We start from the raw sequence: 12,092 nt of genomic DNA on the forward strand, positions 1-12,092 counted from the left end.
CCATGCATCTCCACAATTGGAAATTCCACCAGCAGTATTCTTTCATGTATTCCTTTCTTCATTCATTCACTAACTACTTTTTGGGAGGGTACCATGTCCAAGAAACTGTTCTTGATACATAAATAACAAAAAAGATAAAATCTTTGCCATAATGGACCTTGCATTCAAGTGTGGTGAGACAAACAAGAACATGTAAACCAATAATACTTTCAAATAGTCTGATATGAAGAAAATGCAACGCAGTAAAGAGATATAAAGAGAGAGGGAGCTATGTTAGAGAGGCTGGCCAAGTAAGGATTTGCTAAGTCTTCACATTTGAAAGGAAACCTGAATGATGTTTGTTATCACGGGGATCTTGAGGATAAGTACTGATGGCACAGGAAGCAGAAGGTACAAATCCCTGAGGCGGCAGTTCAAGGAATAGAAAGGCCAGGTGGCTGGAACACAGTAAACTATAACAGGATTGTCTCCATTAAATGCAAAGAAATTTAACTGAAAACGTAGTAAACCCTTCATATGTTTCCTAAGAAATGCTGCACCTGAGAGGGAGAAAATAAAAGTTTTGGATGTGAATGATGGGTATTCTGATAGACTCAATAGTTAAGAGACACTCTCTCTCACATCAATCCGGCAGAAAATATGATTCAAATTAGTACAGTAGGAAATTTATATATTATTACATGTCATGACCTTCGTAGTCTGAGGTAGATTAAAACCACAAGAATTGATACTTAATATTAAATTTATAATTTATGGGCATTTATTAGTATACCATAAGCTGTAGCATTTATGTTTTTGACTCTTCACAGTGCTATGCTTAGCATTTTTCTGTGACATTAAACATGAATTTTGCAAAACAGCATGGATATTGATTTTCAAGAGTAAGAGAACCTAAGATCTGCTTTCCAAGATTCTGTTTAAAAAATAAAGCTACATCCAGAAATAAATGTAATAAGTATACTTACTTGTTAAAATGCATAAAAGAAAAAGATATTCTGTGTAAGAAATCACACCTACAAGAAAAATAGTATCAGTTATATGTATAAAATACTGTTCTAGGAGCAATAAATGCTATGAATAATGAGCTTACAGTTTAAAATAGATGCTAGATATTATTTTAAATGACAATTATTATAAAATCATAGCAAAAGAAGCAACAAATTTAATTGTACTTTAATTGTTCCACATGCCTTTGTAGATACCCATATAAAATCATTATGCTCTCAAATATATTGGCAAAAAAAGCAAAATTATAATGCATACTTATAGCAGTAACTTTTAAACTTGTTGCTAGTTTCTAATGTATGACTCTTAACATAAAATAAAAAAGTTGTCAAGTCCAACGGAGCTTAAAGGAAAAAATAAGTAAAAATAAAAAGGTTGGAAATGGTTAATTAACACCGTAAAGTGCCTAATTACCTTTTAGTAACACTTGGATAAAACACTGAGACACTGTTACTTAGAAATGTGATTTTTGTTTTGCATTTTAAGAATAAAGCTCTATAGTTACCACTTTTCTGCTTTCAAATTATCTTCAATGCTTCTATTAAACGTACCTTAAGGAGTTTTTATTGTAATTAAATGGCTTATACTTTCTGTACATCGCATCCTGAGTTCTCAGTAACTCCATACTTGTAAATTTTAAAAGGAGTGCATTTGAAGTAAATAGAAAAGTGCATCCTGTTACTTGAATTCTTGCTTTTGGAATACAAAACCCAAAACGAGATTTAATGCTTTAACTGACCTTCCAAGTAGACACTGAGAAGACTGACATCAGGAATCTGTATCTACAATACTTATTTAGGTATCAGATAGTTCTGACGCTTCGTAAAAGGTTATAAAAATCCTTAAAATAACCAGATTGTGAACTTTAAAACTCCATTTTATCTGATGTTCTTTGAGGCTGTCTTCTTTGTTATAGAACAAAGAGAAGAGGAGTCACTGTCAGGCAGTTTGTCAGAGACATGAAGGGCACTACCCAGGAGGCCCTGAAAGCATTCATTCCCTTCTTTTGTTTATACTAGAATATTGTGACCTATAGACAGATAGTTCTGGTTGATTGCCATGAATGTTATGGGAGAAAGATTCTGAAATGGTCAATGTATATAAAGATACAATACTTAAGAGTCTATAGGGATCCCTCAAAAAATGAAAGAAGAGCATAAAAGAAGGGGCGAAAAAAGGAAATGGGTTGGGAAATGGGCATGCTGTCTCCATAATCCCATCTCACTGACTGTTGTTCTAGTTGACCTGGTAGAATACACAAGAGATGTTGGTTGGTATAAAGAACCTTAATAACTGTTATGCATCTTTTATTTGATAGTAAACTCAAGATTTCCCTCAAGGAAAGGACTACTTAATAGTGAGTGTCCAGACCATGGCTATCATGGTACGCATTTGTCTGTAGGACCACATGGTGATTGAGGTGGCTTAAACCACAGGGAAGAAAAATGAAGTGAAACCCATGATATATTATAATTTAATAAAAATGGCCAAGGAAAAGAGAAAATACTACTGAAGATGAACTGTATATTTTTAATGCTTTCCAATTATACAAACGGAATACTATAAAACTAACTCTTCAATTTATTTATGACACTCAGGATCAAAAAAAAAAAGCTAGGCATATAGTAATGATGTGATCTTTAGAAACAGAGGATAAGAAAGATGCCAACTAGGTTTCTTTCGAAAATTCAATCAAAACAAATTTTAAGGGAAGTTCCTTAAAAGCATTACATTGTTTAATTCCTAGACACAATACATTGCAGTTGGCTGTTACAATTAAGTCTCTATAATACATGTTTTCATGAATGCATATCAATTTTTTTATTATTTAAATGCATAACATTTTCTCTTGAGGTAATATTTTAAGTAGATAAACTTTTAATTTTAAAATTAGTCTTTAGCCAGGCATGGTAGCTCACACCTATAATCTCAGCACTTTGGGAGGCCAAAGCAAGAGGACCGTTTGAGTCCAGAAGTTCAAAACCAGCCTGGGCAACAAAGTGAGGCTTTATCTCTACAAAAAATCAAAAAATGAGGCGGAAGAATCGCTTGAGCCCAGGAGGTTGAGGCTGCAATGAGCCATGACTGCGCCACTGCACTCCCGACTGGGTGACAAAATGAGACCCTGACTCAATAAATAAATAAAATAAAACAAAAATAAAAATAAAATTAGTCTTCAATAGCTCTAAAGATTGTCTTAAAATTTCTCTGCCACTTAATCGCTATTTAAAAAAAGCAAGGCTCTTCTAAATTCTCTATTTTACCTAACCTAATGATTCTAAAACTTTCTGGGATCATGCATCACCCTGATGATCTAATTAATATGACACAGATATGCATTATACTACAGGGTGTAGCTGTTTAAATTTAAAATACTTAAAATCAAATACAACTAAAAATTAAGCTTCTCAGTTATGCTAGTCACATTTCAAGTGCTCAACAGCCATATGTGGCTAGTAGCTACCATAAGAGACAGCACAGAAACATAGTATTTCTGTCATAGTGGCGCAGAATAGATTCTATCCCCTGGGGAAAAAAATGCAAACGTGTATAACATGAGAAGGATTAGAGTATGCCTAAACCTAGGACTTCCAGATTAAACCCTCCCCTTAACTTAAAAAAAGTTCTTTCTTCTATGCATTATTTTTCTCAGATTATATTTGATCGAATTTGTATTTTCCCATGAGGTATATTAAGAAAAATGTTTGAAATTCACCATACTTAACTTGATCCTTATGAGCTTTGAATTTTCCTCATCCTATTATCTCACCCTAAGATCTTTAAGACAACATCTAGGAAAAAAATTTCTAAGATTTTTTTTAAAGACACTTTGGCCTAGGTTTCTTGAAGATTTAAAAATCTTACTTATGAAACATCTACAATAAAAGATATGGTGTCTCTTCCTTTCAGATTCTATGTCAACCATGTGGAAGCAATACCAACTTTCTAATTCTACTTAAATAAAATATATGAATTATAACTGCTCCTTCAAAGTATTTGTCTTCAGGCTGAAATACATTACTTTCAAACCAATATTGGTTAAAATTGATGAAAAGGGAAAATATAACTGCTTATGTAATTTAACATTTTTTTTTGCATATTCTTATATTTGAGGATACAAAAAATTTATTTCCAAGAAACACTACTTTTTAAGATTAAAGATTAATAAATTTTTTCTACAAATGTGTAAAAAGGTACCCTGTAAAAGAAAATTACAATAAAAGCCATAGAATTTGATTGCCAGGAAATGTATAAATTAATGAATTAACCTTATATTGATATTGATAATAGAGTAAGTTGAAACAGGTATATTTGCAGTAAGTGTTGGCCTTTAAAGGAAACATGTCCAAATTAGGCTGTCAAAGGACACATCCACTAAATTTTTCCTGTTAATTAGTTTAGGAGCATCTATAATTCCCTCAGAGCAAAATGGAAGGAAGAAAAATAGACCTTTGAAGATCTAGTATTTTTGTGAAATGTTTTCTTTGGGTAAATATAAAATATACTTTTCAATATGGTTAAAGAACAATTTTTTAAACTATGTAGGTCCATTTTATTATAAAAAAATTTGGAAGATACAAATAATATATAAACAATAACATGAAAACCACCCTAAATGAAGGGTGGAATTACCCAAGAGCAACATTAATACCCAGAAATGTTAATATTTTGCTGTTTTCTTCTTCAGTTTTTTCTCTATGCATACACATAGATGTAATTTAAAAATTATTTTAGGTTTGAGAAAATATGCATATATAAATAGTATACATAATATAGTTTAAAAAAAGAACAAGTACTAAGGTTAACTCACCTCTTTCTTTAAGATTTCGAAATAGCTTTGATGAGCCTTTCCAAACTGGTGGTGTTTCTGCGAGCATTTGATTTAATTCCTACGACAGAAGTTATTATACTACTGATGAATTGGTAAACCACTTACTAATAAAATAGATCAAAAACATGTTTAAATGTCCATGCAAAATTCTCCAGTTACAAGACGTGAAACATGGCATTATTTATCCTATGTTATGCCTGTGGTTCATTCAAGCACACAACCCAGTATTTGCCCATGGTTCAAACATAAAATAAATGATGAAGAGGCTACATTAAATTTAATTAGAGCTACCTAAAATTTCAGGTAAGTTGAATAACTGGAGGTTATACATAAGACAACCAAATCAAGATAAAACAGTGAGTTTAAGTTCTGGAGCCAGTTATAAAGGGATTGTTTTAGGAAGTCCATGGAAAAACGTGGATTTCCACATCAAGGTCGGAGATGGTCATATCACCCGGTTCACGTAATGTCTCTTCTTTGTAACACATTTGGATTTGGAGAGCTTTGTGTAGAGGAAGTAAATGAACAAAGAATTATGTTAGAAAGGAATAAAGAGTATTTTAATGGTTAGTGACTTAGAGAATGATAACACTGGATGAAGCAGAAAGACAAGGGTACTGAGTTATGGTCACTGTTTCACTTTGTTTCTAATTTTAACTTAAATATTAAACAACACAGACTTCAACTGCTGCTTAGCTTTTTCTTTTTTAAAAAAGTCAAACTACCACTGCTGCTCGGAAACTATTGGAGAATTTAGACATTTGAATCATTACTCATATGCTAAATCAATTTTGAATTTATTGTGTATAGTCTGTTAAAAACAACTAAGTGAAAACTATAATTTGATTAATTGTGAAGAAAAATGATTAAAAGATTTGGTGAGATAACTTGAAATAATTTGAAACAATAAAGTTAGTCTGCTTAGAAACACATTAGACAAACACAGAACCCACTTCTATTTTCAGATCTGATCCCCACTCCTCAGAGCATGTGGCTGCCCAATAGTTTGAGCATCACCTGAGAGCTTGTGCGAAACACAGAATCTCAGTGCCCATCCCAGACCTACTGAACCACAAAATCTGCATTTTTAATAAGATCTTCTAATTTTTACACACATTCAAGTTTGGAAGGCATTTCAGACAAACCATTTCCGACGCAGCTGTACCTAAAAATGCTTTCTAACATTTATAAATCATTTTTGTTTAACTGCAAAGCTGAGCTAGCAGGAAGAAAAATTCTTGGTATGTCAAAGGCAGGAACAGCATTTTTAGGGGATTTATGGACACCTTGAAGCCCATATGTGGATTCTTGTGTTTGTTTTTTTTCATGTTTCTATATCTGCACTGCAGGTAAAAGATGCCAGCAGATAATCAGTGCATCTGATTACAGAATAGCAATGGCACAGAATAATTCAGGTCCGAATTGTGATGAGAAACTGGGATATTTATTGTTTAGACAACAGTAAACTCAAAATATTTCTGTTAGAGTAAGAGATTAAATAAAACATTCTGGACTGGACTTGGTGGCTCAGGCCTATAATCTCAGCACTTTGGGAGGCTGAGGTGGGTAGATCCCTTGAACCCAAGAGTTTGAGACCAGCCTGGGCAACATGGCAAAACCCCATCTCACAAACAAACGAACAGACAAACAATTAGCTGGGCATGGTGGCGTTCATCTATAGTCCCATCTTACTCAGAAGGCTGAGGTGGAAAAATCACTTGAGCCCAGGAAGTCGAGGCTATAGTGAGCCATGATTACACCACTGCACTCCAGCCTAGGCAAACAGAGTGAGACCTGTCTCAAAAAACTATTAAAAAACTTAAAAAACAACATTCTGAATAAATTTTACATAGCTTAATTTATACCATCTCTATTGTAACTGTGTAAATATTAACTAATCTTTCTCCATTTTAACTGTTTCCATGTCTTCCAACCTCATCTGTTCTAACTTAAAACTCAGCTACAGGGTAAGACTGAAAAATCAAAGCTACCTTTTACTGTGTGCCCTCTATGGGTTTGGCAATAGGCTCATATAATAACTTCATTCTAAAAACAATCCTCATTACACATATTTTACCAAGACTTAAAGTGGATAAGTAACACCCAAGGTCACAGAACTAATAAATGACAGAGCCCAGATCCTTACTGACTCCAAGTAGCTTATTTTAGTAATAATCTAGTTTCTCCTGGTCTAAACCATCCAATCAACACATTCATCTTGTCTTCTCTGTTAACTTTAAGGACTTATGAAATTTATTAAAATTTTTATATTCCCACCCATGTCAGGAATCTCTCTCCCTACTCCCCACTCCCAGCTTGGTTTCGTATGTAGCAGTGCTATATTATAAAGAATTTGGCCTTTGTCCCTGGGTCCTGGGAAGCAGACTCTAAACCCTTGGGTCATACCCGAGTTTATGCTAAGGAGATGACTCAGGAGGGGAACTGCTTACCAGAAAGAATAACTGTGATTACAGAGTTGGGGCTTTAGCGAGCTTGACCTCTGGGGAGAAGAGAGAGGCTACAGATTAAGTTCAATCACATGGCCAATAATTCAATCATGCCTATGTAATGAAACCCTAATAAAAATTCTAAGCAGTAAGCTCAGATGAGCTTCCTGGTTGTTGAACACGCTGCTGTGCTAGGAGGGTGACACACCCCAACTCCGTGTTCTCAAAGAAGGCATAGAAGCTCTCTGTTCAGGACCTTCCCAGACCTTGCCTTCTCTCTTCATCTGGCTGGTCTTCCTGTGTATTCTATCTAATAAAACCATAACCATAGATAGGTACTGCATTTTCTGAGTTGTATGATTCATTCTAGCAAATCATTAAACCTGAGGGGAGCTGTGGCAACCTCCTAGACTTGTAGACAGTAAGGTCAGAGTGTGGGTGGCCTGGAGCCCCCAAACTTGCAACAAGCATCTGAAATGAGGGCAGTCTTGTTAGGCACCATGCTTAAACTCGGAGTGGTTAGTGTCAGAATTAAATTGTAGGTAGAAAATAAATATTTGCTGAATTAAAGTCAGTCTCCTAGAATTATAGTTGCCTTTTAAAGGAGTTACACAATTTTCTTAAATAAGTACTATTAAAAAAATTATACAGTTAGTAGATATATATTATAGAAAAATTAGTAAGTACATAAAATAAAAACTAATTGTAATCCAGGGATGACAAACTTAAGTTTCAGACCGAAGTTGATTGTCTCTAAGGGGGGCAAGTTAAACACACACACACACACACACAGACACACACACACACGTTTTAACATCATTTTAGTCTGATTCTCTAGCTAGGCATATTTCTATAGTATTTTTGTTGTTGCTGCAAATATTAAATCATTCTCTACATACTGTTTTATAATTTACCCTTTACATTTAATATGTTATCGTGAGCATATTTTCCTGTCAAATATTCTTCATTTTCATTTTAATTGCAACACAGCAGTTGTCTAATGTAGCAGTTCTGAAGGGCAACTCTTCACATTCTTAAAAATATTATGGACCCAAAAGAGATATTGTCTATATGGGTTATATCTATCAATATTTAATTTAAAATAAAAACAAATTTTTAAAACAAAAGAATACACAAACACACATTCCATTAGTTGGTAGAGCAATGGCACCATTACCAAACAGCCTCTAGTAAACTCCCCCAAACAGGCCGGGCGCGGTGGCTCACACCCGTAATCCCAGCCCTTTGGGAGGCCGAGGCAGGCGGATCACGAGGTCAGGAGATGGAGACCACGGTGAAACCCCATCTCTACTAAAAATACAAAAAAAAAAAAAAAAAAAAGGAAAGGAAAACACCACACACTCATGAGAGAATGACAGTGAATACAACAAGTATCTTCTCAGTATTATGATGAAAATAGTTTTGACTTCATGGACCTTTGAAAAGGTATTTGCACTTTAAGTGACTGTCAGTTAATATTATTTTGCAACTTGCTCTTTTACTCAACCTTGTTTTCTAGTTCTACTCATGTGAATACACATAGTTGTAATGTATTCATTCATTTTAACTCTCTATTTCTACATTTATCCTGGGTTTCTCTATTTCACAAATTTTTCATTCACCTGCCTGATGATTGACATATCGTTCCCAAATTTTTGCTATTACAATTGATGTTCAGGAAACACATATAGCAGCAGTCCCCAAACTTTTTGGCACCAGGGACTGGTTTCTTGGAAGACAATTTTTCCACAGACCAGGAGGGAGGAAGAGGAAATGTTCTGGGGATGATTCAAGTGCATTACATTTATTGTGCACTCTATTTCTATTATTATTACAATGTGACATATAATGAAATAATTATACATCTCATCATCATGTAGAATCAGTGGGAGTCCTGAGCTTGTTTTCTTGCAACTAGATGCTCCCATCTGGGGGTGATGGGAGACAGTGACAGATCATCAGGCATTAGATTCTCATAAGAAGCACGCAACTTAGATCCCTCACATGCCAGTTCACAATAGGGTTTGGGTTCCTATGAGAATCTAATACTGCCGCTGACCTAACAGGAGGCAGAGCTCAGGCAGTAATGTGAGCAGTGAGTGATGGGGAGTGGCTGTAAATACAGACGAAGCTTCACGGGAAGGGGGAGATCTGATATATAGGATTTCTGTGGCAAATCTGAAAACATTTCTCTAATATGCATTTCTAGAAGAGGGATTTCTCATACGCATTTTCAACATTATTAGGTATTGCCAAATTTCACTCAAAAGTAAATATACCCCAGCCTGGGTGACAGAGCAAAACCCTGTCTCTACTAAAAATACAAAAATTAGCTGGGCTTGGTTGTGTGTGCCTGTGGTCCCAGCTACTCAGGAGGCTGAGGTAGGGGGGGATCACTAGAGCCCAGGAGGCAGAGTTGGAGTGAGCCAAGATCGTGCCACTGCACTCCAGCCTGGGTGACAGGGAGAGACTCTATCTCAAAAAAAATTAAAAAGTAAATATACCAATTTATATTCTCACCTGGTTCCTTCTTGTTCTCCTTGCTAATTATCGGTATTGTCAGATTTCTGGAAGCTAACAATCTGGTGGGTGTGAAATAGTATCATATCATTGGTTTAATTTGCATGCCCTAAGTTACTAGTAAGGTTGACCTCCTTTACATATATTCAGTGGCCACTGTAGGTATGTTTGTCTATTTTTTTCTCATTAAGCCGATTATCTTTTTTACAAAGATAAAAAAAGGGGTTCTACATGACTGCAAGACACTCACCCTCTTCTGTTAATACATTGCATGCATATCCTCCCATCCATCATACATCTTTTAACATTGTTTACACTGTCTTTTGATGCTAAACTTTCAAATATTTAATTTAGTAAACACTGCCAATAATTTTGAGTTTTGCTTTGTGTCTTATCTAAAAAAAAAAAAACTCTCATGCCTCTCATTTTTGCTTTTAATCTTAGAGAATTTTTGTCAGAAATAAGAACTTAATCCATCTGAAATCAGTTTTTGTATATGATAGTAAATCTGAGGCCTAATTTGCCCCCTCCATGGAAAAGTTATTATTCAAACATCTATGATTGAGAAGTCAATCTTTCTGCCAGTGATTTACAGATCTACCTATATATACCTGGATCTGTTTCTGGATTCTATATTCTATTACCTTGATCTAGTTTTTAAAAATATATTTGCAATTATGTAATACTATTTTATTTATTATAGCTCTGTTTCTAATCTTAGTATGTGATAAACCCCATTATTCTTATCTCAACGGGTTTTTTTTTCCCTCTTTCCTTTTCAGAATTGTTCTAAATATTTTGGGGCCCTTACACATCCAGATTAATTTTAAAAGTTAATTTTGAATCAATTTGGTTGGAATTTTAATTGGAGTTACACTGAATTTATAGATAGATTTGGAGGATCATTATCATAAGGAAATGGCTTACTACCAGTATGAACACGTTCTCCATTTACTTGTATTTTTAAAAACATAATTTAATAATGTTTTGTATATCTTCTGTTAGGTATTGCTTTTAAGTACCTAACAGTTCTTGTTTCTATTATGAAATGCATTTTAGTCAATACTAGTTTCTAATTGCTCTCGCTGGTGTGGAGCATCTTATTAACTTTGGTTTATTGCTGTTACTCCAGTAGCAATCTTGCTAAACTTTTATTAAATTTAAACAAATCTAAAATTTATGTATTTTTACATTTTTCTTCCAATCATATTCTATTCTATGCCTCTATTCTAATCCTTAGAGCCTCTTCTTTTTTTCATACTAAATATTATGGTCTCAATTGTGCCCCTCTCCCCCATTCATAATGTTGAAGTCCTAAGCCCCAGTACCTCAGAATCTGTTTTGCAGAGAGGACCTTTCTTTAAAGAGGTAATTAGATTATTACATAAGGTCATTCAGGACAAGCCCTAATCCAGTATGACTGAGGTCCTTATAAGAAGAGATTAGGACACAGACATGCCCAGAGGAAAGACCATGTGAAGACAGAGGAAAAAGACGGCCACCTAAAAGCCAAGGAGAGAGGCCTCAGAAGAAACTAACCTGCTGACACCTGGATCTCAGACTTCAAGTCCCCAGAACCATGAGAAAATAAATGTCTGGTGTTAAACCCACTCAATCTGTGATATTTTGTCATAGTAGCCCCAGTATACTGTATTAGCCCCGGCTTCCAGTAAAATGCTATGGAACAGTTGTGACAGCAGGCATATTTGCATTGTACAGTAGTTCCCCCTTATTTGTGGCTTAGCTTTCTATAGTTTCTGTGACCCTCAGTCAACTGCAGTCCAAAAACATTAAATGGAAAGTTCCAAAAATAAACAATTCCTAAGTTTTAAGTTGCGCACTGTTCCGTGTAGCGTGATGAAATCTCACACTGTCCAGCTCTGTCCTATCGAGGACGTGAATCATCCCTTTGCCCAGTATATCCACACTGTATATGCTACCCACCTGTTAGACACTTAGTAGTTCTCTCGTCTACCAAATTGAAAAAACATAGTATATATAGGGTTCAGTACTTTCCAAATTTTCAGCATTCATGACCAGGAGTCTTAGAGCATATTACCCACTGATAAACGGGGACTAATATACCTAACTTTAAAGACAATGTCTCTCAAGTTTCACAAATGACCATGACATTTGCTGTAGGCTTTTGGAGGATTCCCTTTAACTAGTTAAGGACGTTCCCTAGATTTCTAACATTCTTTTTTTAAATAATAAAATCATATCTATAAAAGTATGAAAGGAATATATACGCAATTTAAAGTTAAGAAATAGTTAACTTAAAAAATAGA

At 34.7% G+C, this 12,092-nt stretch overlaps 1 protein-coding gene across 5 annotated transcripts in view; it reads right to left on the reverse strand.

Annotated features, from left to right (window-relative positions):
* The window catches only part of MICU3 (mitochondrial calcium uptake family member 3), a 93,240-nt gene that overhangs the window by 39,643 nt on the left and 41,505 nt on the right, over positions 1–12,092 (reverse strand). For all 5 annotated transcript variants that reach the window (XM_032162412.2, XM_032162411.2, XM_058441950.1 and 2 more), the window contains exons 4-5: positions 4,817–4,895; positions 966–1,013 (exon numbers count right to left, since the gene is read on the reverse strand). In XM_032162412.2, the coding sequence (XP_032018303.1) occupies positions 966–1,013; positions 4,817–4,895 (127 nt within the window). The remainder of the gene's footprint in view (positions 1–965; positions 1,014–4,816; positions 4,896–12,092) is intronic.

This window comes from Hylobates moloch, unplaced genomic scaffold (assembly GCF_009828535.3).
Source record: "Hylobates moloch isolate HMO894 unplaced genomic scaffold, HMol_V3 SCAFFOLD_8, whole genome shotgun sequence".
Lineage (NCBI taxonomy): Eukaryota > Metazoa > Chordata > Mammalia > Primates > Hylobatidae > Hylobates > Hylobates moloch.